Source organism: Sparus aurata, chromosome 5 (genome assembly GCF_900880675.1).
Source record: "Sparus aurata chromosome 5, fSpaAur1.1, whole genome shotgun sequence".
Lineage (NCBI taxonomy): Eukaryota > Metazoa > Chordata > Actinopteri > Spariformes > Sparidae > Sparus > Sparus aurata.
The window spans coordinates 30,805,207-30,831,258 of record NC_044191.1 but is presented as its reverse complement, the minus strand read 5'-3'; the positions used below and the strand labels follow the sequence as shown (position 1 = coordinate 30,831,258).

At 41.2% G+C, this 26,052-nt stretch overlaps 2 protein-coding genes across 8 annotated transcripts in view; one reads left to right on the top strand and one right to left on the bottom strand.

Annotated features, from left to right (window-relative positions):
* vps13a (vacuolar protein sorting 13 homolog A) overlaps positions 1–14,417 on the top strand; it is a 33,967-nt gene extending 19,550 nt beyond the window's left edge. For 2 of the 7 annotated variants that reach the window (XM_030416745.1, XM_030416744.1), the window contains exons 49-76: positions 331–467; positions 655–949; positions 1,338–1,442; positions 1,638–1,784; positions 2,100–2,231; positions 2,420–2,553; positions 3,323–3,391; positions 5,157–5,289; positions 5,875–5,932; positions 6,260–6,431; positions 6,735–6,888; positions 7,100–7,246; positions 7,361–7,442; positions 7,534–7,603; positions 7,799–7,913; positions 8,014–8,127; positions 8,260–8,405; positions 8,527–8,608; positions 8,765–8,878; positions 9,017–9,092; positions 9,375–9,538; positions 9,642–9,687; positions 9,809–9,932; positions 10,073–10,187; positions 12,581–12,666; positions 12,748–12,871; positions 12,994–13,068; positions 13,185–14,417. In XM_030416745.1, coding sequence (XP_030272605.1) covers positions 331–467; positions 655–949; positions 1,338–1,442; positions 1,638–1,784; positions 2,100–2,231; positions 2,420–2,553; positions 3,323–3,391; positions 5,157–5,289; positions 5,875–5,932; positions 6,260–6,431; positions 6,735–6,888; positions 7,100–7,246; positions 7,361–7,442; positions 7,534–7,603; positions 7,799–7,913; positions 8,014–8,127; positions 8,260–8,405; positions 8,527–8,608; positions 8,765–8,878; positions 9,017–9,092; positions 9,375–9,538; positions 9,642–9,687; positions 9,809–9,932; positions 10,073–10,187; positions 12,581–12,666; positions 12,748–12,871; positions 12,994–13,068; positions 13,185–13,235 — 3,267 coding nt within the window. In that variant the 3' untranslated portion in view covers positions 13,236–14,417. Of the gene's footprint in view, positions 1–330; positions 468–654; positions 950–1,337; positions 1,443–1,637; positions 1,785–2,099; positions 2,232–2,419; positions 2,554–3,322; positions 3,392–5,156; positions 5,290–5,874; positions 5,933–6,259; positions 6,432–6,734; positions 6,889–7,099; positions 7,247–7,360; positions 7,443–7,533; positions 7,604–7,798; positions 7,914–8,013; positions 8,128–8,259; positions 8,406–8,526; positions 8,609–8,764; positions 8,879–9,016; positions 9,093–9,374; positions 9,539–9,641; positions 9,688–9,808; positions 9,933–10,072; positions 10,188–11,930; positions 12,394–12,580; positions 12,667–12,747; positions 12,872–12,993; positions 13,069–13,184 lie in introns of those variants that run through there. The other 5 variants (XM_030416746.1, XM_030416747.1, XM_030416750.1 and 2 more) reach the window with 3 other exon arrangements.
* Positions 14,418–14,535: 118 nt separating this feature from the next.
* On the bottom strand, positions 14,536–24,355 carry LOC115581569 (guanine nucleotide-binding protein subunit alpha-14-like). Its single transcript, XM_030416751.1, has 7 exons — positions 23,980–24,355; positions 17,449–17,633; positions 16,561–16,715; positions 16,018–16,146; positions 15,810–15,939; positions 15,565–15,718; positions 14,536–15,406 (listed from the first exon to the last, which is right to left on the bottom strand). Exons 1-7 carry the CDS (start codon positions 24,098–24,100, stop codon positions 15,216–15,218), a joined length of 1,065 nt encoding a protein of 354 aa, XP_030272611.1. The 5' UTR covers positions 24,101–24,355; the 3' UTR covers positions 14,536–15,215.
* Between the last annotated feature and the right edge of the window lie 1,697 nt (positions 24,356–26,052).

Here is a 26,052-nt window from a genome sequence, read left to right as displayed (position 1 = left end):
AATGCGAGTAGTTTATTTTGCTTTATTCCAGTGTCAATGGTTTTTGTTTTCATTTGAGACTTGAGAATTGAGAGCACTATGATTTGTAATGCCAGTAATCAAATTCATTTCACAGCATCCAAGTGAGATTCTGTTTCTTTAACCCCACAGCTTGCATTTCAGACAGAAAACAAGACTAAGAACATGCCATGCTTAATAAATAGAAATGGTCCATCATAATGCCTACACACTCTAAAGACATGCAAAGTGCAGAGTCCACAGGAAGACGTATAAGCTAAGGATCTTTCACTGTTGTACTCAGTGTCTCTCTCTCTCCCTGCTGCTCAACAGGACAGTGGAGTCGCTTCCCCTGAGGAAACTCTGAACCCTGGCCACCCTGCCCAGCTTCACACTGCAGTCATCGACCAATCAAAACTTGATCTCCGCCTACTGAACTACTTGGCTCAGGACTGGTCCTCTGAGTACAGGTTTGACTTGTGGATTTTCTACTTTGCATCATTTTTGTGTACTTGTTGTCTCCTCATTCTGAGAATATTGGTCGTCAACTGAGTAATCAGTTGTTTTTATAGGAGGGGCATTTATATGTATGTATGTATATGTATATTTTTGCAGTAACTTTTCTAATCTGAATAAACTAATCATTGTGTCATACAGTCTCAAAAGTGACCAGGAAGAAATCACCTTCATAGTGTTCCAGTCTCTACGAGATGACGACGAAGACGATGGTGAAGGGTCTGAGCGCAGGAGGGCTGAGCTGGACATAGCAGTGCATGTTAAATATGACCAGGGACAAACGGAGGTTGCTATCCATTCTCCGTATTGGATGCTGAACAAGACAGGCAGGTTGCTGCAGTACAAAGCCGATGATATCCACCGCAAACACCCGCTGGATTATGACATGCCCCTGCTCTTCTCCTTCAAGCCACGATACTTCCTGAAAAACAATAAGGTAAGACAGTTTCTGATCTCTGGTATCACAATAAAACTTGTAGAGCCCGACCAATATATCAGTTGCCAGATATTATTGGCAGATATTGGCTTCTGAGAGACAAATCTGTATCGGTATATTTGTGTTCGATAACCAAATATGACAGACAGCTGCAGAGAATATGCACATACTGATAATGGTGAGTGAAAAATTCCCATATCATTATCGGTAATGGCATGAGCCCCAAAAAGTATTGAATACTAGTACTGTAGCTTTGAGGTCAAGTTGTGTCTTTCCTTGTATTCTTGAGGTTTGAATTCAGTACACAATTCAGTTGGGTATCATTAATATCCACACCCATAACTTCTTGTTCAAAGTTTATAGAAATGTGATTCTTTTCCTCCCTCAGGTCCGTCTATTGATCTCAGACAGCGAACTCTCTGATGATTTCTCCCTGGACACAGTCGGAAGCCATGGAGATGTCAAATGTAAAGGCCGATACAAAGATTACCTGGTGAGATTCCTCCAAAGAGTTTGATATTTAAACGTAAATTAATTCAGACAAACTTTCACCTTAGATCCATTTAAAGTGTCAGATGTATGGGATTGAACTTTAAATGACTTCTATTTGTAACCAAAGCAGTTTTGTTACTGTGGTTTTATTCACTGTCGGTGTCTGTGTATTTGTGTGCTGTCTGTCTGACCTCAGGTTGGCGTGAAGATTGACGCGAGCAGTTTCAGTCTGACCCGCATCGTGAGCTTCGTGCCGTTTTACATGCTGGTCAACAGAACAAAGAACACAGTCTTCATATGTGAAGAGGGGCAAGACAACTGGACAGAGGCTCAGCCGGAACAGGTCAGAGCCATTTTTATAGCCTGTGAATTATACTTAAATGCTATAATCATACACTGTCATGGCAGCAAGTAATGAATCTCACACAGTAGATCTACCTGACAGTTGCATACCTTGACTCTCACTAATGTTTTTTAGAGATATTTACAGCTTTAACCTCCGAAAATAGTTAAAATGTCATAAATCAAATAAAGTCAAATTTTTTTTATGCTGTCAGAATTGGCAAGACCTTTTTCAAATGCTGATTGGTTAATTGTATGTCAGATGAAACCCTTACTGTAAAAGGGTAAATAAAGTTTTTGTTTGTTCCACATATAGTCAGCGGTTCCCTTCTGGCCTGAGAATGACACCAAGCGGCTAAAGATCAAAGTAGAAGGCTGTTTATTGCCTCCTCAGACTATTGACTTCACACGACCAGAAAAATGCTTATTGCTGCAACTGGACGACTCCGTAAGTAGACACACACACAAAGATGAGTGTTTTCCCTCTGTGTTAACTAGATTATTACACAACCTGCACAATGAGCTTGTTTCTGTCTGTGATAAAAGTTCAGATACATGATGTCCTGTTTCAGAGCATTGGAGAAACCCTTGTACTATATTCCAGTGTGTAGACTGCGGTGTGTTTCCTTCCTGCAGGTGGGTGGGATCATTGTGGACGTGAACCTGTCAGAACACTCCGCCACGATCCAATTCTCTGAGTACCACGACGGCGCGGCTCCGTTCCTCATTATCAACCACACAAAAGACCAGATTCTGCAGTTCCATCAGAGGTGAGAGAACAGAACCGAGAGGGAAGCCATTCAGGGAAGGGTGTTTTTTAGCAAAAAGGCCGGGAACGGCAAGGAGAAAGGATCTAATTTAAAATATTAATCATGATGGGGATGACGTGTGTCATGATAGTTCAACAAAGTAGTTATTTGGGGGCCTCAATGAACTTATTGAGACGCAGGAGAGATGGAGACAGGAAGTTAAAGTTAAATAAAATGTAGTTAAAGTATTTGCTGAGGGTGGACTGGCACAGCATGGACGTAAACAAAATGTTGGTAATTCTGTTTACTTGGAACCTGTTGTTTTCCATTCAGTTAGTCGAGTGTTAGATGAACTCGCATAACATTTCCTACTGCTTTATTTCTTACTACGAGAGTGCATCTTCTTGCATCTTGTCTGTGAATGTGCTTTCATAAAGCTCAAGTTGAATTATGTTGGAGAGGTGACACACTTGCCTTAAGATGAAGAAGCCGCAATCAAGCGTAGTGCCGTGCCGTTCATTCACCTCTTCTTTTATATTTTAGGTATTTCTATCAGCTGTTTATTTTATTTGTTAACAGCAGGTTTTAATTTAGTCAACAAAGTAGGATCTCTTCATGCACAACATCAACATCTGTTTCCATCGATTCATTGATATGGATTTTGCACATTTGTTGAATGACAATACTCTTCTCTCTTGTTGCAGCAGCCTTAAACATTTTAGTCGATGATAACTAACAGTGTTTGTTTTTGCTGACAGAGATTTATGTTTTTGTGTTGTGGGTCATGCAGCGCCCGGACAGAAACCTCGTGGGTGGCTGACGAGCTGCTCGACCTCTCCTTCTCAATGGAGGAGGACAGGTAGAAAAATGTGAAAACTCTTCTGACACACTCTGAACTCAGGGAGGAAAGAATAAGATCAAATGAAGAAAAGAAAGACCCTGAAAGTGCTGCATTTATTTTGTTGCTGTCATTCTTTATGTAGGTGCCAAATAACTTATTGAGGGGGGAAAAATGAAGTGGAGTTGCCAGATTTCTCATATTGAGGAAAATGTAGACTGTTATTACAATTTACATAAAGTATGTGAATGTAGTCTGCTGCCCTTACTGTGTGTAGGTGCAGAGTAATGAAGTGAGCTAAACACATCCACTGAAGGTTGAGGACAGCAGTTGTCTGGATTTTATTTAATTTTTCACAAGAAGCAGTTGTGAAGTTGTAAAAAAAGAAATAGTGGATGACAAATTCTATAATAGTGAAAAATATAGATTCCGTAAAAGTGACCAAAGCTCAACAGTGTTGTGTGAAGTTGAGTGCAGTAACAAGAAAACTAGTTAAAAAAAGTAGCTTTGTATTTTCTGTCATGCCAGGAAAAATGGCATGATTGAAATACAGTACAGTGATTAATCTAATAAGAATACACTTAAGGCTCACAAGAGTAAAAGTAAAGACTAAGATGCACAGTTATTTAAAATGTGTTATGAGCAGTACGTTTGGGACTTTAGTTCGTTTAATGGTTAACCTTATCGAGGAAGGCAGTTGCGGGTGACACCTGGTGGAAAAAATCAAGAACAGCATGAAATCACAAAAGGAAAAAAAGTACATTTTAGTTTACAGTTCTCAAGGCAGCCAAGAGGGCACAAACACAGAAATGATGCAGCGGGAAAAGAAATGGATGAATGAAATGAAAACGGTCACTTCAGTGTGACAGCACACTTGACTTCAGAGTGTGTTCAGATCAAGAGTGCAGGTAAAGATAAGTAGAAGACGACTGCTTCAGCTCTGATTCTGGTTTGTCTGTGTAATCTGCTCCGTACCCACGTCAGTGAGGACTAAATAATGTACAGCCATTGAAACAATATCATATGATGTCCTTATGTCATATTTTGTTGTATTCATTGTGCCATTTACATGTTTCAAAACTTTGTCACTCCATTTCCTAAATAATTTATCTATAAAGGACCAACTATAATTTACCTCTTATTGATCTGCTGGAAATGAACACTGATCTAAAATGTTTCATGACCATTTCAGTAAAGAGAAAGGAGCAGGTTAGACATCTAAACCAATGTACTCATTTATTACTATTTTCCTTTGATCTACTATCAAGTGTTAAATCATCTTTACTCGTAGAAACAGTAGTTTTGAATGCTGCTGACTGGATGGGATTCTGCCGGTGGAATCACACCTCCTGCTTCTTCCAGTCGTTCTGTTGCGTTGTATCCTCTTGTTTTTCATCTCCATCCGTAGATTATGGCTTCTTTCCTTTTCTTGTGTCCGCTTTGTCTCGTCCGAATCGAGATCAGAATCAAAGTGAATATGCTTAACTCTCAGGTTGAGATGTTGGGATAGTGTTTGTTGTCGTACCGTCATATTTCTGTCTGTTTATGGGAACTGTTTGTGTATTCTGTCAGACAGGTACTTTGGATTGGATGCTTGTCATGGCGGTACATTCTTGGTGGCTGGGCTCTGTTATATCGTCCTCTGTTTTACCGTTACTCTGTACAGCTGTCTGTCATCATTTGCTTCCTGTCATCTTAAATCTGTCGAATACTACTTCTGGTCTTTTGGTGATGTTGCTGATGCATTCAGTATGTGTGTGTTTGGTTGGGTTTCATGTGTCTGCAGCTCACAGAAGGAGGCAGAGCACGAGCAGCTGGAGGCTGGGAAAGCTGTGCACTACACCTGGACTGAACCTACTGGGTCCCGAGAGCTTTGCTGGAAATGTGGTTCCTACAGTGGGAAGCTGAAGAGCGAAGAGGTACCGTACCCTACCTGAGACACACCAGAGTTTACCAAACAGACATCTTGACTTCTCACCATTTCAAGAGTAAAGAGGCCTCTAACTTTGTATTTCTAGCTGAGAGCAGGAATCAGTCTGCTTTTAGCATTGAGACAAAATAAGGCTAAATTTGTTACCGCACACATAGACTGTGTCGATATCTCCCTCAGAACTTTTACTATGCTCAGATGTTATTCATTAATGAAGCCCTGAAGTAAACGAACAAAACACACTGTGTTTTAAAGTAACATCTGTGATAGTTATGAGCTAATGTAGTAAATAAAGTATTATAATAATATACATGAGTCTCACTTCAAGTGCAGTTACATATTTTTAGGAGAGGACAATTTGGTAAATGCCAAATTGTACATCGCGTGTTGGGTAGGAATGAGTTTTAAAGTCTATTGACATGGAGTTGATTTCATTCATCAGTTCTTCTAGTAAATAGACATATTTTGCAGGTAATGATATTAAATCTTGACACATTTAGATATAAACACAGTTGTTAGATGATATAATGAGTTGTTTATTCAAACGGTATGTTTGTCTGTTCTGCATCTTCAGGACTTGCGGGTGGACATGAACAATGAGGGAAAACTGTTTGTAATCTCCTTTTATGAAGGTAAAGTACACTGAGCTTCAAATTCAATTCCCAGATCACTTAAATGCATTTGGAATTTTGTTGTTCACAGTCTTATATTCACTTAAAACGATCATCACATCTGCAAGGTCATTGTTAGTGCAAGAGTGTTGTCATGTGCCAAGAACTCGATGGTTACTACTGTCCAAAAAGACAAAAGATGCTCTATTGATCACAGGATCCAGGTGTAAACTTATGGAATAATGAATCACTGAATCGCTACCAGCTGATGAGACAAAGTGCTGTAGCTGATCCAGACTTCTAAGGGGGAAGGGACAACAATGATTTGGATTTGTTGTTGATCCAAAGGTCTCCAGCGTGTTGTGCTGTTCACTGAGGAGCAGCGGATCTACAAGCTGCTCTGTGAGAGCGAGAAGGCGCAGTTAGCTGAACAGGAAATAATCCTGTCACTGCAGAACATGGGAGTGTCTCTCATCAACAACAGCAGCAGTCAGGAGGTCTCCTTCATTGGGATTACAAGGTAGATCACCAGCAACATACGCGTGTGCACACATCTACTCACAAAAACTGCCTATAGGGCAAATGTTCAGTTACAAATGTGGCTCAATATTGTTGAGAAATTACAAGACAACCTACTGTTCTGATTACTGGGACTAAATCTTAATTTTATGCAGCTATTTACCTATAAATCATGTCATCTTTCAAACATCATACTGCGGTAAAATGGATTATTGCATGATGTTTGCCCACTCCTGATTAATCCTGCAGCAACTATAACACGTCCTGATTTTACATCCCATTTGTTTCTTTTTTCTTGTCATAGCTCTGATGTTGTGTGGGAATTAAAGCCGAAGAAGAAGAGCCGATGGAAGACTATGAGCACTAAAGAAGCTGAGATGCTGGAGAACAGATTTAAAGAGTACACTGAAGCTGGACCCGTGGACAACGCCATCGTCGACCTGGAGAACAACATGCAGGTTTGGGACTAAATACTGTTTATTCACCTTTCTTGATTTGAATTAGTAATAAGGTATTAATTAAATTTGAAAATGCTGCAAATGAAGCTGTCTGTTTCATGTTAGCAATGTAGGCTGTATTCTTGAATTTAAAAAGGTGCTGCTCCAAGTGGTTAAATGATTGTCAACTGATTGATTAATTGATGGGGTGGTGTTTGTAATTGTCCTCCAGGTGTGCTTTACTCCCAACGGCACGGACATGCGGATGCTTCAGCCGTGTGACGCTCCTCTGAGGAGGCACTTCCTGCCTGGAGTAAAGATTGAGTACAGCGTCTCACCCCGACAGAGCGCCTACCGTGTCCAAATCCACCGCATTCAGGTGAAAAGAAGTTGAAAAACAAAACAAAAAATAAAACACAACAATATCAGTCTAGTAGGCAGCGGTCTTAATTTGCTTTTGTTTCATGTCACATGCCTCTTTTTCCTCCCACAGATCCAGAATCAGCTGCCAGGAGCCATCTTCCCTTATGTTTTTTACCCCGTAAAACTGCCAAAATCTATCACCATGGATGCAGGTCTGTACATATCCTGTTGAATTTAGCAATATGTTCCATCAGTTCGTAATATATCAGACTTTAATATGGTCTTTTTTGAAAATTTCTACAGAACCCAAACCGCTCACTGATATCAGCATTGTCACCAGAACAGCAGGGCACTCTGACATTTCTCGCATCAAGTAAGTGACTCTTTCTTTTTGTGAGGCACTGTGCTGTACTTTTGTTGTGTTGATCAATTTTTCCAGCCTTCTGTAGGCAGGAGTCAGACTTCAGTTTTGATTCTGATTTGCCCCCTACAATCCATTCTGGCCTCCATTTTCGGCTCTTTTCCGTTTTGCTCCCAAACACTGACGGTAATGTCTTGTTTGCCTCAGGTACTTCAAGGTGTTGATTCAAGAGATGGATCTGAAGCTCGATCTGGGCTTCCTGTACGCCATCCTGGACCTGTTCACACCTGAGAATGCCAGCATCATGAACTCAGAACAGGAGGTCAGACAATCACATATTCAAACGCAGCATACGATGCAATGACATAATCTTTATCCGACGTTAATGCTTCTGCATATTTGTGCTCGACATTTCCTTCCAGGTGGAACTGTTTGAGAAGGACATGGAGCATATGATGACAGAACTAAACAATGTCTCTGCTGCTGACAACTCTCCTATCAGCCTGTATGAGTACTTCCACATCTCCCCCATCAAGGTTTGTACAGAAATAAGATGCTTAAGAAATATTAAGCAGCAGACTTCTTCGTTTAGTTGAAACAAAACAAGCATGAATGGCACATGTGTAAACAAGAGCCAGCCAAGATTAGTCATGTTTTTGTTTTTTCAGCTGCACCTGAGTTTCTCTCTGAGTACCGGAGGAGAAGACGGCCTGAAAGAGAAGAGAGACACGGAGCTCATTCCTGTCGAGTCCCTCAACCTGCTGCTGAAGAGCATCGGTGCAACACTCACTGACGTGCAGGACGTTGTCTTCAAGTACGAACGCATGCAAATGCTGAAACAAGCGACACATAAATCAGCAGCATTCATTCTTGTTTGTGTGATTTTGATGTTTCAGGAGTCCCTGCCACTTAACCGATTCTGTCTTTTATTTCAGACTGGCCTTCTTTGAGTTGACCTTCCAGTTTTGTACCACTCAGCAGCTGCAGTGGGAGGTCATCAGACATTATTCCAAGCAGGTAACACACATGGACAGTGACACTGCAGAAGTGGCCAGTAGAGTACATCTCATGTGTGATCCTTTCATGAATTAAAAAAAAAAGTTGAATTATACCAAAACCAATCAGGTGCTGGCTACAAGTTGACTCACCAGTGTCTGTATGTGCATATTTCAGGCTATCAAACAGATGTATGTGCTGGTGCTCGGCCTGGACGTACTCGGAAATCCTTTTGGACTGATCAGAGGACTGTCACAGGGAGTGGAGGCCTTCTTTTACGAGCCTTATCAGGTAGGACTGGAATGCTCAATTTGGGGTGAATATTGAATATTTAAATGGTGAAATATTAGCATTGGGTTAATGTGAATATCAACATCAGTGTGGCTGCTTAAAGCCTTCGTGTTTGACTTGTTATCTGTGGTTTTCCAGGGAGCCATCCAGGGGCCTGAGGAGTTTGTTGAAGGGATGGCTCTTGGCGTGAAGGCTCTGGTGGGAGGAGCTGTAGGTAAGCACATGGCGGAAACTTATCTCTTCCCACATGAGAAACCTGAAACTTATTGCTGTGGTACATAGACACATAAAAATATTTTATTTTTCTGTATTTAATTAGATATTTCATGTTGCTTATTGTGACTGTAATGAACTTTAATGTAAAGTGCTTTTTAAATGTTTTTGCCGTATTTGTCATGTGAACAGAAAATGAAGAGAGATAAAAACAGTTTTTTTCTTATAGAATTAATAGACATATTTTAAATAGTAACTATAAAGGCTCTTATCTGCCTTCCAGGTGGAATAGCAGGTGCGGCCTCCAGGATCACAGGTGCCATGGCAAAGGGTGTTGCTGCCATAACGATGGACGAGGAGTACCAGCAGAAGAGACGAGAGACTATGAACAAACAGCCCAGCGGCCTGAGAGAGGGGCTGACCAGGGGTGGAAAGGGATTGGTGTCTGTACGTACGCAAGCTTGTGTTCAGGTGTAAGAATGCAAATTGATGAACTCAATTAAATTGTCTGCAGCTTCTTGGTAATATTCTTGTGTTTTGCTTTTGTCAGGGATTTGTCAGTGGGATCACAGGGATTGTCACCAAACCTATTAAAGGTAGGCTGAATTGGACCATAAATGCCAACATTTTGGATGCGCTTGTAAAAATACAGCTATTAATCCAACTATTTAATCATGTGTCCAGCTTTGTGTTGATGTCTGATGTGTTATCTTGCAGGAGCCCAGAAGGAGGGTGCAGCGGGCTTTTTCAAAGGTGTTGGCAAAGGTCTGGTTGGCGCTGTTGCCAGACCTACTGGAGGCATTATTGACATGGCCAGCAGTACTTTTCAAGGGATCAAGAGGTATGTGATCACATGGATGTGCTGCAGAGTTGAAGGTGTACGCTCAGTGTCTGACCTCAACAAAGTGTTAGTTTTCTGTCAGCTTTACACTAAATGGATACACAAATAAGGTAACAAGGTTTGTCTTGGGTCATTTTTAGGGCAGCGGAGACTTCACAAGATATTGAATCTCTCCGTCCTCCACGCTTCATCCACGAGGATGGTGTCATACGACCATATAAGGAGAGGGAAGGCCTCGGCAGTCAGATGCTCCAGGTAGGACAAAAAACTCTGCATCATCATCTCTCCGTAGTCGGACCAGAAGTGGTTAATATTTTTTCAGTAAACCAAGTTCAGGGAAAGCTTCCAGTGATTCAGTCATTCTGTGGCTGTGTTTTCTGTTCTAATGAGATAAAGGGGAACCCATTTACGAGAAATATAAGAACACCCACAGCTCAAAAGAAAAGATGTTTGTTGAGGCATTTGGTGTTCATATGGATGCTCTCACTCACTCAGCATTTGATGTATTTTACTGCAGCGGTAATTCAGTGCAGTGTATCTACCTCATGTTGGAAAACTAAGCTACGTCTGGATGCAAATTAATTCCTCAAGGTTTTTAGCAAAAATAAGTACTATTTGCAGCCCTCTTGGATAAACATGCTGTTGATTAGAACATTTCCCTTCACGTGGTTCAGGACCAGCTTGTCAGTAGCACGGGTTTCTCATATTCACAGATTTAAGTGTGGCTTCGAAGTGTCTCGCTTGTGCTTCATTTAAGCTTTAACCTGCGGGTCACTCTTTCTGTGATGATGTTATGTAGCTGTCCAGCTGGATGGAGTGGGTTGACGTCACTGCTTATGAGTCTCAGGTCAGAGCTACACAATTTGTCTAGACTATAGTGAAGATGTCATGTGTAGGATCCCCCCCGATACTTTAGGTGACAAATTAAAGTGTCTTAGTTACTGTAGGTGTTGAGCCACAGCTTCAGTACTCATTGAACACCATTCCTCCAAAAGATATTCCCTTGTGGTGTTTTGACGAGCACCTTTGAAGGCATCACTCAAAAAAATCTTCAGGGTGTTCAGTTTGGTCGAGGTCTTGTGATTGCGAAGGTTACAGCGTTTGCTCCATGTCGTTTTTCATTCTCAGTGACCTCTCGTGCTCTGTGTTGAAGCATCTGACATCATCATGTTTCCCCTCGTTTCACTCACCTTTAATTTGTCACCCAACGTTCTCAGCAGCGTTAGAACTCGGCTACAGTAGGTTTGTGTTTGTAGTGTTAGTGAGCGATTATTCCCCTCGTGCTAAATTATGAATGATGTCAAGAATTATACAAATACACACCACAGTGGATGCAGCATTTCCTGCTTGTGTTTTATGTTTCTGTTGTAGCTTGTTAAAAAAGGATTCAAATACACTGCGATTGGACTTAATTGAATTTGTATTTTGGGGGTTTAAACATAGCAACATGACGGAAGTAGATTTAATTGATCTTTACTCAAAATTAAACTTGCAACAGAATGAAAAACATATTTCTAGGTCCAACCGTGCACTTCATGGAGGACTGAACCCGGAAAAATGAAAAATAGAAAAGACCTTAGTAAATAGTTCTGTAAATAGGAAAATAGTTCATTTAGTGCACCAACAAAATACATGTAGGGATTTATTTGCCAGTTGTTTTATCAATCGATTTTTGACTTAACTTTGAAATAGATCAAGAAAAAAACTAAAGGGGAAAGTAAGTAAATAGGGAAGATAATGTAATAAATATATTTTTTAAATGAATGGTCGGGTAGTTTTAGTGTTTTGAAGGATCGAGGTGTTGTAACTGTGAGGAAAACACATAAAAAGATATTTTGCTGATGCAGTCAGGTAAAATTAAAATAAACTTTTACATCCTCGATGAAAACTCAAACCATCACTGACACACAACACAGTGAGCCTCCCAGGGGTAGAAACAGGCTTTTTTTTGGTTCTCTCTGCTCTGACCCTGACTCTTCTCTCTTGTCGTGTCCACAGAGGAGGTTGGCCTTCATTGAATGGAGTAGAAGTGGCTCACAGGATGAGGGTGATGAGGAAAAGTGGCAGCTGTAGTGTAGCATTGTTGTTCTGTTTGTAGTCTGTGTTTGAGCCTCCAGTCTGTTAGTCAGGAGTTCACTCACTTTTGAAGGATTTAACAAAGCAAAGAAAGGCACCTGAGTAAATTAAGCCATTTGTTTTTATGTATTTTATAATTTAATGTGTGTTTTCTTTATTTTGAGTGTCTTACTTTATTCTTTTAACTTTATCACTCCTGTGTTAGACCTTATTATTTCTTTTATCATTTTCTCCCCACAAAATAATGATATCTTCTCATTGTTAAAATTTTCATTCATTGTTGAAAAATCCTCACATCATGAAGCTTTTCTGTTGGATTTATCATTCTGTCATTCACTATTCAGTATTCCCTTTCCTCTTGTTCTCAATAAAATGTTCACATCTACTCGTCTCTCTGCCATCGTGTTTGTTTCATCACATCTTTCCTCACCGCCCACAACATCTTCCAGTTTCATCAGAGTGAAGTGTAAAATGCTTGTCGATAGAAATTGCCGTGAGACATCTGAGCATTCATTTTGGTTTTCAGTCTTGTTGTTTGTGTAGATATTCACCTACTTTGTCTCTCCCCTCAGAAAATTGAGAATGGACGTTTTGCCAAGTACAGATACTTCGCTCATGCCAAGGTCAATGACTCTGACTTCCTGATGATCACCAAGAGGCGAGTGAAACACAACACTCCTGAATACCTGAACTCGGTGTATCCCAGATCTAACCCGTTGTTGTGTGGTTTCTTCTCCAGGGGGATATTTTTCGTGACCAAAGGCACATTTGGCCAGTTGACCTGCGAGTGGCAGTATCTGTTTGAAGAGTTCACCAAGGAGCCGATGATCGTAGAGAGCCGCCGACTTCGCATTGAGGCCAAGGTACGTGTAATCTTTGACTAACAATCCAAACCAGAAGATTTACCTTTTAACCCTCAGAGGACTGTTTTTAAATAATTATTATGCAGATTGTTGCACTACATGCTCTGTCTTGTGTACTGCAGGAGAGGGTAAAGTCGGTCTTCCATGCCAAGGAGTTTGGGAAGATCATAAACTTCAAAACTCCTGAGATAGCCAAGGTAAGTTGACGATTCAGACCAAAAAATGTTCCTGTGTAAATGCTTTATATACTGACCAACGTCATGTGACCAACCTGCTGTCGGAGTTAATAACTTTGCTTCTGTTTCATCCTCAGTGGGTTCTTGCCAAATTGGAGGACGCAAGAGAGAGTTTACCTAAATACTGACTCGACAAGAAGAGTGAGAAAATGATGAACGTGTAAAAGAGAAAATGGAAAAAAAAGAAGAAGAAAACACACACAGTCAGTGTGTGTCAGTGCCTTTGTTCTCTACTGCATGCTCCTTTTGTTTACCTCCGTGTGTGAGTAGTGGCGCGAACACACAAACGATGCTGTATGTTGACTGTTATTGTGCGTCGTGGGGCGACAGACTGAGTGCGTCGCGTGTACGTGTGCATGCTAACCGAAGCTCTATAAATGGACTGCTCACTTACATTCGTTTACCACAGAAACTCTGTGTACATTTAACCAATCTTCGTCACCTGCGCACACACTTTATAAGTTGTTTTATAATCATTTATTTCATCGCTTCGCACAATCCGCTCGTGTCTGAAATTGGAGGGTTTTCACTTTTCTAGGCCTTCAGCTTTCTGCACTCTGCGGTTCTAACTCACACGGAGTCACTGACTTCATTCAGTTTCAGTCTCGCTGAACATAATTCAAGTTTGTCGTTTTGCTTTGAGAAGCTACACTGTTCCGGTGCAACAGCCAGAGAAGAGAAGTGGTAGAGAACTGCTTGAATAACACTGAGGCCAAATCAACCATGATTGTTGTAGCACATTTAATGTTGTACAGTGTTAATTTTACCAGATTATATAAAAGGGAAACTAATTTAAACTTTTGAGTATGGCTTTATAACACATGTTACTCAGAATACGTCGTCTTACTTTTACTCTTTTCTCTTCCTCTTTTTTTAATACGTTGCTGCAGTTGAAGACTGTTCAGTGTGTGATTTAGAGAGGCATGCTATTTTTATACTACACTTATCAATTTGCTGTATATTGATCTAAAATTATAAACTATCTGTATATATATATCCACACTCACACAATAGTCCATTGTGTTACGGTGTTACAGATTGTAATTTTGTGATTTTTATGTTTTTATACCACACGTATGCAATGCCAACGATGTTAAGGAGTTATGCAGAGAAAAGTATATTTAATAGAAACGAATGCTAATTATTATGAGCTGCTGTTAATTCTGACGTGCTTTTTAAAGGTTTGGCTTTTTGGTTTGTGGTGCATCGCAGTTTAATGCGACTAAGTGTTTCTGTTGCCAGTTAATGTTTGTCATTTTTTGGTTTTTGGGGAGCAAAATAAACACTGGAGTGGCCTAATGTTTTGTTAATTTTTTTTTTTTTCCTGCTCTTTCCGAAAAAAATAAAATAAAATATGTGTATTAAATCTCAGCGTCATCATCCTTCTTTCGTTGTACCCAGAGGATCCCACGCACACAAACAACACTCTTCATTAAGTAACTATAGTTTATTCAAAATCACCACATGTGTACTTTGCATATCTCGTGAGAAGAAAAACAGTTGGATTTGTCTCAAAGCACAATGTGGATTATTTACATCTACAACAAACTCAGTGTGCTGAGTAAATAAGGCACCTTCAGGCGGGAGAAGACAGGTGGCTCGGTGTTAAGAGCAAAAGGCATAAAATGTTCTAGATATCAATATTAAATAACAAAAAACTCTTTCAAACAGCTCGTGCGTGAGCATTTCTGATAACTATTTTAAGAATTAGTGAAATATGTAGCCTACTCGACAGGTCGATGATATTACGTAATAATCTTTGAAAAATAAATAGTTTTCACATCCTCACCTCTGCTGTAAAGTATCTTTTTCCCTACAGTACATTTCTATAAATGCTATAAATTACACACAATACATAAAAATTACATTCCAGAAAGCAGCTTACAAACAGTCACATTCTCTCTGGCTTGACTCCTACAGGCACAGTGACACCAAGGGTCTTTAGTCGTTAGTTGTTTAAACAGGGAGGAGATTTATGAGAAATCCAATTGTTCTCTGTTTAGACAACTATGACAAATCACTGTCAAGTTTATCTTTATGTATATCTCCTATCATGGCTCTCCTCGCGTCGTCACTTCTACCCTCTGCTGTCCTCCTCCTCCTCTTCTTTACACCAGATTGAACTCCTTCAGGTTGTGTCTGAGGATGGTGTCTTTGACGGCCACAAAGACGAAGCGGATGTTTTCCGTGTCCGTGGCGCAGGTGAAGTGAGGGTACAGCGTCTTGTCCTTTTCCGGGTTTTGTTCTTGGTACATTTTCAGGATGAATTCTTGAGCTGCTCCGGGATCCTGCTGCGGTCCTGCAAGTCAAGGTCGTTATTTCAGTATGCTGAATGCAACTTTTGCACGCATGCAGTCGTACTCATCAAGACCTGTAAACATCCTGGAAAGAGTTATTAGAAAAAGACATTTAAGCATGTGGCACAGAATGACCCTCCTTAGAAAGATGCTATCTAACCTGTGAATTCAGGGAAGTACGTGGCTATATGAGAGTACATGATCTTCTCCTTCAGGATGTCGGTCTTGTTGAGGAAGAGTATGACGGAGGAGCGCTGGAACCAGGGATAGGTGATGATGGTTTTGAACAGGGCCTTGCTCTCCTCCATACGGTTCTGGAATTGAATTGCAGCGTGAAAAAGGTTGGAACAACGACGCCACATTCAAAGAGTGGAGCGGCGATCTGCTGCCGGGCCGATCTCTCACCTCGTTGTCGCACTCGGCCAGAACCTGGTCGTACTCGCTGAGCGCCACCAGAAAGATGATGGAGGTGACGTTCTCGAAGCAGTGGATCCACTTCCTCCTCTCTGACCTCTGACCCCCCACATCCACCATCCTGCCACAACAACAAGAGGAGAGTTATGCCACGTCAAAAAGCCACCCGTACCTGTCCGATCTGAGCGTTATAGCTCACCTGAAGATGACATTCTCCATGTCAAAGGGGTATTCGATGATACCCGTGGTTGGCACTCGGACTCTGAGAATATCTTGCAGGTCAGGTAGGTATGAGGGTTCTGCAATTCGATCCAGGTCTGTGAGATAGCTGATAAAAAAAGAGGAGGGAATAAGCACAAGCAGGAAGAGGAAATATGAGGAAAACATTTCTGGGAATTTTGTGGCGATTAAAGAAAGACTCTAACCAGGAAGTTAAAACCATTCAGAAACAGTTTTGCCTGAGGTACAGAAGTGATCTGTCTAATCCCTGTGATGTAACCCGTCTATCTTCAAAAAGAGGGCGTCTAGTCTCAGATTGTTTTGATATTCATTCTATGTATTTCAATTCCCAAAATTAGGGTCTAAATCAGGGTTGTCCAAGGTGGAGCCGATGTTGGCCCGCCAGATCTCTCCATCTTTGAGCCTTGATACCGAGACTGTGTCAGACTGTTTAGCTCTATCTGTGATCACTATCTGGCAGAGCTGAGCAGATCACAATCTCTGTGTTCTGTCTAATGCTCACTATTTGGTGGAGTCGGACAGCTGGTATTCTCTGCGTCGGTCGTAGCACTCCTGTATTCCTCCATCGGCCCACAGACTCCTGATGCCCGTCACGAGGCTTTGTTCTAACTCCTCCACCTTGTCCACCTCCACCTCCAGGATCGCATCTGCATGGCTCTACGGACAAACAAAGACACAGAGACAGAATAAAAAACGTCCGGCATGTCCACAACTTCTGTCACTTTGTGGGAACAGATCGAGGAGAGGAAGAGAAGCAGGGAGCTAGCTTAGACTGTTATTGCATTCTCCGTCTTTATATCCTGATATTTTCTTAGCTCAGGAATATTTCTGTCTCCGTCCAAAAACCTCCTTTTCAACAAATAATTTGTTTTCTAATCTGAATTGCAAGAAACCATTAGGTGAAAGGAAAGCAGCAGAATTTGGGCATTTTCTTAATGAGTTAATGATTTGATGAGTTAATTTGTTGTTGGGCATGTTTGACTGGTAGGGAGCTGACTTAATTTATATAAAATGTGGAGACAAGCTGTGAAAATCAGTTGAAAATGCCGGTTTGCGGCTTTTATACCACAAAACAGTGTCAGTGACAGAAAGCTTTGAATTCTTCATTTTACACAATCTGCCTTCACTTTGCATGTAGATAGTCTTGATTCCTTGCAATTTTCTCAAGTGGTTTTGTGTCTAAATAGCAAAAAAACATTGAACTGTTCCATTATGAGGTTTCGAGTGCCTCAGTCATTTTCTTCAATTCCTATCATCTTTATATTTTGCTGTTATTTACAAAATGTTCGTTCAGACTTAAAATCTTAAATGTGTGCTGAATAAAGGACATAATAACTCAAATAAACTCCAGGGACAAAACTGAGCCGACCCAGTTTGACCCAGTCCGTACCTGGTTCTTTTGGTCAGAGAAGGATATACTAAGAACCTCCATGGCTCGGATCATCGTCTGCATGGACGTGTAAATGTTCTGGAAGACCAGCTTGGCGTAGCTCCTCTTGTCCTCATCCGAGTAACCTCCTCCATGGATGATCCTCATTTGTTTGATGAAGGTGCTCTTCCCGCTCTCTCCGGTACCTGCGGGGTGAAATCCAATCAAACTGCTTCACACCTGCCGTACTTTTAGTGTCATCACGTTATTTACATGCAACAAAGTGTTTGTTTGTGATAGTTTCACGGTTTTTACTCAGCGGTGTTGGTTGGAACCACTGACAGTCAAACAAAGACACACACACACTTTACACTTCATGACAATAAATTCTAAATGCATTGACTCACACACGCTCTCTCTCTCACACACACACACACACACACACACACGCTGCACATCACCTCCCTCTTCAGTTCTCACAACGCAAGTTCCTAATTTTCTCATTCGGACCACATGACGCTGAATCCATTTGTTTAACAAATGTGTGTTTGTTAGCACACCTTCAGCACTGGGAGTAGCCTCGTTTGTGTGCGGGGACTTTCACTGTGTGTGTGTGTGTGTGTGTGTCTGTGTGTGTGTGTGTGAGTATATATCTGTACACGTCCTCTCAGCAGTGTGTTCAGGCTCTGTGGAGAGCCCGGGTGGTGGCAGCAGTTTTCTGGTGTCCTGGCTGTTTTGCATGGCACCATGAACACTTGCGTCTTTACATCTCAGCAAACAAAGGCTTAGACAAATCGTCTGCATTTGAATGCACCTTGTTTACAAGTCAAGTTTCTTGAAGACGAGGCGGATTTGGAGGAGACAGGAGGGTCAACTAAGAGACGGAGGCAAATCCTGATCCCGCACGCCTGCTGTGTTTCACTTGTTTACCCTTGAGGCCTCGGTCTTTTAGAGCTGAATACATTCTGGTACAATTATTACATTAATAATTGTTGTCTGTCTTTAATGTGGCAGATATTTTTTTTTTAAACCGCAGACCTTTTGGATGCAGAGTGGGCTTTTCATCACGTGGTGTTAGTGCTGCAACACATTCATCACAAAGACTCTGACATCAGACGTTTCTTTCTTTGTTTCCTCTTCTGGAAGTATTTATTTTATAGTTGTTTGTTGTTTTTTTACCTGATAAATAGATCAAAATTACCAACACTTCTCCAAACTGTCAAGTTTTGTTAATCTACTCACTAATCGATTTATAACTTCGGCTGTTTTGAACATCAGCAAATGTCTTTTTTCATATTTCTCTGAAAGATATTTCTCAGTGGACACAATCAGCCCCAATTAAATTAAAGATCTAAATGTATTCCACGTTAAAAATACTTAATCACCTCCATGGTTGTGTTCACAGACGTGTCTTTTTGTTTGTTCGTTGGTTTGTCAGCAGGATTTTACAAAACACTTCAGCTTTCTCAGTGAATGTTGTTTGGATCTCGATGGAAAAACATCAGGTGTACTGAGGTGGCTGATACCAAAAGGGGACTGTTGGGCCTTGGCGGAGGTATGCGCTCTGCTGAGTGTTGTTCTTGTTTAAATCAGTATTTACCTAAAAGGAGCACGCCGCCTTTTTTACACAGAAAGATCTTCTTTTATTCTTTGTAGGGAGAACGACTCAGCCTGTACAAACTGAGAGTCTCAGGAGCTGCAATCAGGAACATCTTGACCTGGAGAATCATTTTTGATGGAAAGCCTGCGTCACAAACTTGGGACGTTCAGTTTGGACATTTACCAGCAAGAGAGGGTCTAAGAAATATCTGCCCTGAAGACGCTTCACAGAAAGAAGCATGTTTTTCTGCCTTTATCTTTGTGCACATCTGCATGTGTGACTTGTGCGGGCGGTGTTTTACAGTTTCCCCTCAGGTAATAAACACTGACCACAAATGTCATCACACGGGCGCTGTGTGAATGAATGCGGTGCCGTTATCACCTGTCGACATTAAAAGTGTCATTTTTTTCATGTCTGTTTGCTGGTTAGTTTGTCACCAGGATTATATAAAAACTACGAAATAGATTTCCATAAAACAGGATGGAGGATGAGTCTTGGCCCCGGAAGAGACCCCATTCACTTTTACTGCAGATCAAGAAAAAGGGACACATCAAGGAATTATTTTCTCACATTGCTCGATTGCATTTTTTTAACTTCTTCGTGAATTAATCCGAATCTTAATTGAAAAGCTCAGGTGTGTCTTGTAGGCTGGGATCTGCGAGCGCAATCTGATGCTGATCCAAATAAAAGTCCAGATCCTGCCGATTTAAATAGGCTTGATTGTATTAAAGCTGATTGTTGGGCCTTGGCGGAGGTATGCTATCTACTGCGTGGCATACAAGCTGCACTGAAACTAACATTTAAAACTTTAACTTCATTAATTACAGAATGTTTGGACACATTTAACCTCATCGAATAACTTCAGCTCCTGTGACCTGGATGCAGGGTGACTGTTTGTTACTGACTGTTTGTTACTGACTGTTTGTCACCAACTGTTTCTGACTGACTGTTTGTCACCACCTGTTTGCCTCTGACTGTTACTGACTGTTTGTCACACTGATGGTCATTGGCTGTTACTGACTATTTGTTACAGACTGTTTGTCTCTGACTGTTTGTTACTGACTGTTTGTTACTGTCTGCTACTAACTGTTTGGTACTGACTGTTTGTTACTGACTGTTACTGGCTATTTGTCACACTGATGGTTACTGACTTTTACTGACTGTTTGTCATTGACCGTTTCTTACTGACTGTTTAGTATTGATTGTTTGTCGCTGACTGTTTGTTACTGACTGTTTGTCACACTGATGGTTACTGACTTTTACTGACTGTTTGTCACACTGATGGTTACTGACTTTTACTGACTGACTGTCACACTGATGGTCAATGACTGTTTGTCACTGACCGTTTCTTACTGACTGTTTGTAACTGACTGTTTGGTACTGACTGTTTGTTACTGACTGTTACTGGCTATTTGTCACACTGATGGTTGCTGATTGTTACTGACTGTTTGTCACACTGATGGTTAATGACTGTTACTGACTGTCACACTGATGGTTACTGACTTGTACTGACTGTTTGTTACTGACTGTTTGGTATTGACTGTTGCTGACTGTTTGTTACTGACTGTTTGTTACTGACTGTTACTGGCTATTTGTCACACTGATGGTTACTGACTGTTTGTCACACTGATGGTTACTGACTGTTACTGACTGTTGCTGACTGTTTGTTACTGACTGTCTGTCAGCTGTTTCAGGCACAATATCGTTGAAACAGCTTCATGACACTGACACTAAACTAAAGCGGCTGCAAACGCGGAGAAATTAATCTGTTTTTCTGCTCACAGATCTTCTTCCTGTTTATTTTTTTTTTCCGGGGTTACTCAAACAAATAATCGGCTTATTCTGCATTCCTCTTTGTGAACAAGTCCACGGCTGTCTGTTCTCTTTGCATATTCTGTGCTTGCATGAGACTGTTAATATTTAATACTGATACTACATCTATTCAAATAAACAAGCCCGCATGGTGGTTCATGAAAACGCTTCATCCCGCTTTCTTTCATGCTGTTCTCCGTTTATTCTTTTACTCCTGGTTCCTCAATGGCGTCTGGCGCTCGCAGAGTGTCGGTGAACTGACTGAAGAGGCTGAACGTGTCGATCTCTCATCCTGCTTCACTCCCACTCCGTCTCTCCGGTGACATCCACTCTGAGTCACTTTGATCAGGTAAATGAATGTCATTGTTAAAGTAAAGTAAACTTGTGTCATCTGATTCTTTGAGTAAACCTGGACCTTATCATAAGTCATATACAAAGAGACACGTCACATGTTGTGTAATTGGCGCAGTGGCCCTTTATAACTGAATCATCTTCCTCTGGTGACCTGTTAAACCTGTTCCTCCTCATCACACCGACTTCTTTCGGCGTTTATTCGCTCCACATAAATCGCTCTGAACTTTCCAGGAGCTTTTAAACTACCCATCCACATCATCCACAGAACACTGACTGTTAACATCAACACTACCTCCTTCAGCTCTCACCCATCATTCCCCTGCACAGTGAGCCGAGAGGAGATCTTCCCCCGACAGATAAAGTGTACATTCATAAAGCCGCTGTGGGCAGAAACCTGACACTCTCTTTAAGAGAAAGCTCGTTCTCAGAGAGCAGCGGGAGGCAGACCTGCAGCTCGCGTCCCGCACGGGTCTGGATTTGCATGACGTTTGCATGAGGTGTGCCCGCAGCAGCTAGTTATGGCCTCCAAACACACCGCTGACCGAGGCCTCGACTGTCACTCCTGTCCCTGATGTGCAGCCGCTCTGCTGCAGTTCAAATGGCTCGTGTGTACTCACGGACTCATGGAGGCTCTTCAGATGCCACCCAAAGGCCTGTCAATCAATCATTACATTATTGATTTATCATGTGTGTCTTCTCAATATATGTACATGACCTCCATTGTTTTATGCTGACTTCAGTGTTGTCTTTAATTCTTGTTTTGTTTCTGTGGTTTCATTGAATGTATTTATTCATGAGGGATATTTTAATATTTGTTTCACATGACAATTTGCACGTCTAAATATTCTCTAGAATTAAAAGTTTGTCACAGTTTTACATGGTGTATTTTTTAGGGGAGAGTAATGTGTTGATATTAAATTGTTATATGTTTGGATATCGTTATAACTTGATAGTGTGTATGTGTTGTCTTTCATTGGTTTTAAAGGCTGCTTTACAGTAAAGCGACGTCATTTTCTGAACTTACCAGACTAATCTTCTTGTTCTTATACTTGCCTCCCCTCACTTAGTCATTATATTCACATAACTGACGATTATCTAGCAAAAAATCTCACTTTGTTCATATTTCATTAAGGTACCAACAGTGCATCCCTCCAATGTTTTGTCAAAAATATCACGATGCCTGATTTTGTCCATATGAAAAGCTCCAATAATACTATTATATCACCACTGTTATAATATAAATCTATATATAGGACAATATTTTATCCAACAAAGGTAGCTATGGTAATATTCCACATCAATCTGACGTTTTACAAAGTCAGATTATCAACTTTCACAATCATTTTACTAGAACAGATGGTGACGGTCATTCATCGTGTCACGGCTCATTTGAATAGCTGCCCCCTTTACATGCATCGCCCCTCATTCAAATAAGAAAGCATTCAGCAGCTGACGAACACATGAGACTTATTCTGAGAACTAATGTGTCCGTACCCAGTCGTCCTCTCACTGAGGCGGCAGAGTCAGGAATGAATGCACAAAAGAAAGTTTAAGAACTATCACTTTCTTAACTCAACAAAGCTGGAGGTGGACACATGTGATGAATATAATAACCAAACACAGATGTAATGTTGTTAATGTGCATGATGAATATGGTCCACTGGATCTTTGGATCCTAGAAAGACTAGCTGGTGCCACGTGCATCAGCTAAAGGAGAAAATAATAAATAGTAATCAAAGCCTGTTCCCAGCTAGTCTCAGACCTGCTGAGGAGCTTTTGAGCAAGTCAGCGAGCTGATACCAGGAAGCGTCCACCCTTTCTTCACTGTGACATGACAAGTGGATAAACTCATGTATTTCTAAGCATCAGAAACTTTACATTATTAATATCTCCATATATAGATGTGATGTTGCATGTTTAAACACCATGAACAGGACATATCTCCTGTCAGCAACTGGACATTGAATCAATATTACTTTTTTTCCTACTAAATGAGGTTGGAGTTCATCCCAACAGAGGGCGGGAAAACGCCCTATTTTCTTTGGTCCATCTGGGAGCAAACACAAAGAAATCCTCTAACAAGTGCGATGAAGGAGCGGACTTCAGTTTCTATACACACTTTGACTTAAAACAAGCAAAAGTCAGAACAGTGTCATCTTTAACTACGTCTGCATGTAACTATTTGTGGTATTTCTGTTCCAGGTGAGAATCAAATGAGTCTAGTAGACAAAATAACAAAGGTTGAAAACTCTCCACTGTGCGTAAAATCAGCGGCGCGTCGGCGGAGCCAGCGCGCACTGACAGACTGCTCCATCCGGAGACGAGAGAGAAGAATGAAGAGGAGAGGACACAAAGAGAATAGTTAAGATATTCAACACAGACTTCCTCACACTATCATTGACCTCGGTGCTTGATGCATACGCACCACAATCCAAAAACATCCTAAAATATCGAGGAAAGAGATCCTTCTGCTGAGTCCTGTCCCACCTGCCATGGCACCTGCATGTCCAGGTGTGGCCAGGAAGCAGTGAAGTAATGGGACATTTACACCTGCTCATGACTCACTGAGAATGAAAACCACAACCCCCCGAAAAACAGCTAAATATAACTCCATCTGGGGAACTTTTAGAACAGCTTCGGTATGTATTTTGTGGCACTCTGGCCTGAAAGGGGCAGAAAATGTATCGTCAGTACGCGCCAAGAGTTTGATCCACTTTCATAATCTATGGTTCACCCTACAAAGCGTCCTTTGCTCTGAGATGAGGGGCCACTAAGATGATGCTCACCCAGCAGCAGCAGCTTCAGCTCCCTCCGAGAGTCCTTCTTGTCCCTCCGCAGCTGCTTCTCGATCTCCTCGTTGATCCTCTGGTTCTCTTTGTCCTCCGCCGACACGCAGCAGCCAGCCATCCCTCACGCACACCAGCGAGCCCTCTGCGGTCAAGGTGAGAAATGCTGAAGGCTTCTGGAGATGTCTGCTCCCTTCTCTCACTTCACAAATTCAGGAAAGGGCGCAGAGCATCTTTTAAACCCCCTTATTCCTCTTAATTTGAATTTATTGGCTAAAATATTCCGAGATTCTGCGTTGTAGGGGAAAGTCCAGAGATCTTTTTTTAACAGTAAAAAGCTCTGATCTTTCCTGATAAGGTGCTGGGGCTGGTGTGAAGGAGGAGGACACTTGTTCAACTTTATCCAGCCTTTTCGGAGGGCGTGGCACCGGCTGCAAATAGAAGCAGATAAAATGGGAAGTTGGCATCCAGAGCAGGCAGACTGTGTTGACTTTACCCTACAGAGATCATGCAAACTGAGAATGGTGGAGCAGGTTTTTGATTAAAGACAAAAACCAAACCAAAAAAAGCCAGGAAAGTAGAATCCGCGGGCCTGGTGCGTAAACTGGCGTTTATCACATGGTTGCAGGCTGCGAGTAGCTTTCCTGGCAAGTTTTTTATTGCATCCGACATGTGTCAGAAGGAGCTCGGGGCGTGAAACATCCTCAGCATTGCGCAGCATTACTTGGAAATGGGAAGTGAAGGATCCTGCCTCAGTGCAATGTCTCCAAACGGCCACAAGGGGGCAGGAAGGCCAGCTGTGAGTGAATGAGTCGTCTAAATGAATTACATCCTGGCTGGATTCAGTCTGTTTCCACCTTCAGCACTTCTCATCTTGCAGAAGGATAAAGGCCTCTGAGGGTTATTCCTCTTGTTAGTAATGTTACAGTATGATAATGCAAATGTGACAATAAAGAGTGAACACACGTGAGCTTCAGCTGCACAGATCTGTGCTCATGGTCAGTATTATGAACTCAAAAGACAGAAAAAATAAACAGGAAATGAGATTAGTTAAAAATAAAGTCATATCAACATCAAATTACAGATGATGAAGAGATAAAAATATGTAATAATCTACGAAATGTTGTTGCAAAATGAGGAAACAACCTAAACAAGGCATTGTTTTCATTTTGGAACTTGTAGATGAAAAAAGCATAGATGACTGCATTAAATGTATAATAAAGTAAGTATTCATCCATCACAAAGGCTCATTAAAGGTTTGATAACATTATAGGTAACAGTTTAAGTTTTTGAGTAATGCTCTTAAGCGTTTTATACGTGCTTAAGATGCTTAACACTTACATATTCTTATTCATGTTGATATGCGTCTTATAAGGATTTTAAGGTCCTTTTAACGTATTAACTAATGCCTTTTGAAAAGACCTGATAGACAGTGTTACAAATTCATGAATGGACAAATGATCAAATAACATCTGTAGTCATCAGCAGTCACCTGTTTAAAGGGTAAGTTCATCCAAACACGAAACTTCAGTCATCATCTGCTCACCCGCACGTAGATGGAAAGTCAGCAGAAGTTTCGTAGTCTGCAAAACACTTCTGTAGGTTCACAGCCAAATTGCGCTGCAATATCCCCCAATATCCCAATTTATTTTGAAAAGGAAGTTATTGACACCTTCAACGCACGGTTGAGCCTGTGCACCGGTTACAGACGGGGTGCACGCTTTTAGGTCAGCAGCTACAGTGAAGATTTTGTCTTTTAATTAAATGTGGGATCTCTGGGCTTCTGGAGATTCTAATTAAGCCAGACGGGCTGTAGGGAGACAGTTTTTTATTGTTGTCTGTGGCGTTTTAAAACAAGTCCCCATCTACTTCAGTTGTTCAGGTCAATGCTGCAGCGATCTTTTGCTGTGAAGCTCGAGAAATGTTTACAAACTTTCATCTGACATTCCATCGTCATAACGGTGAGTAGTTAATGACTGAGTCTTTAATTTTGGAGTGAATTTAACCTTTAAAAACACACACAACCACACATTAAAATACAAAATACTGAGCAGTTCCACTCCTGATGTGAAA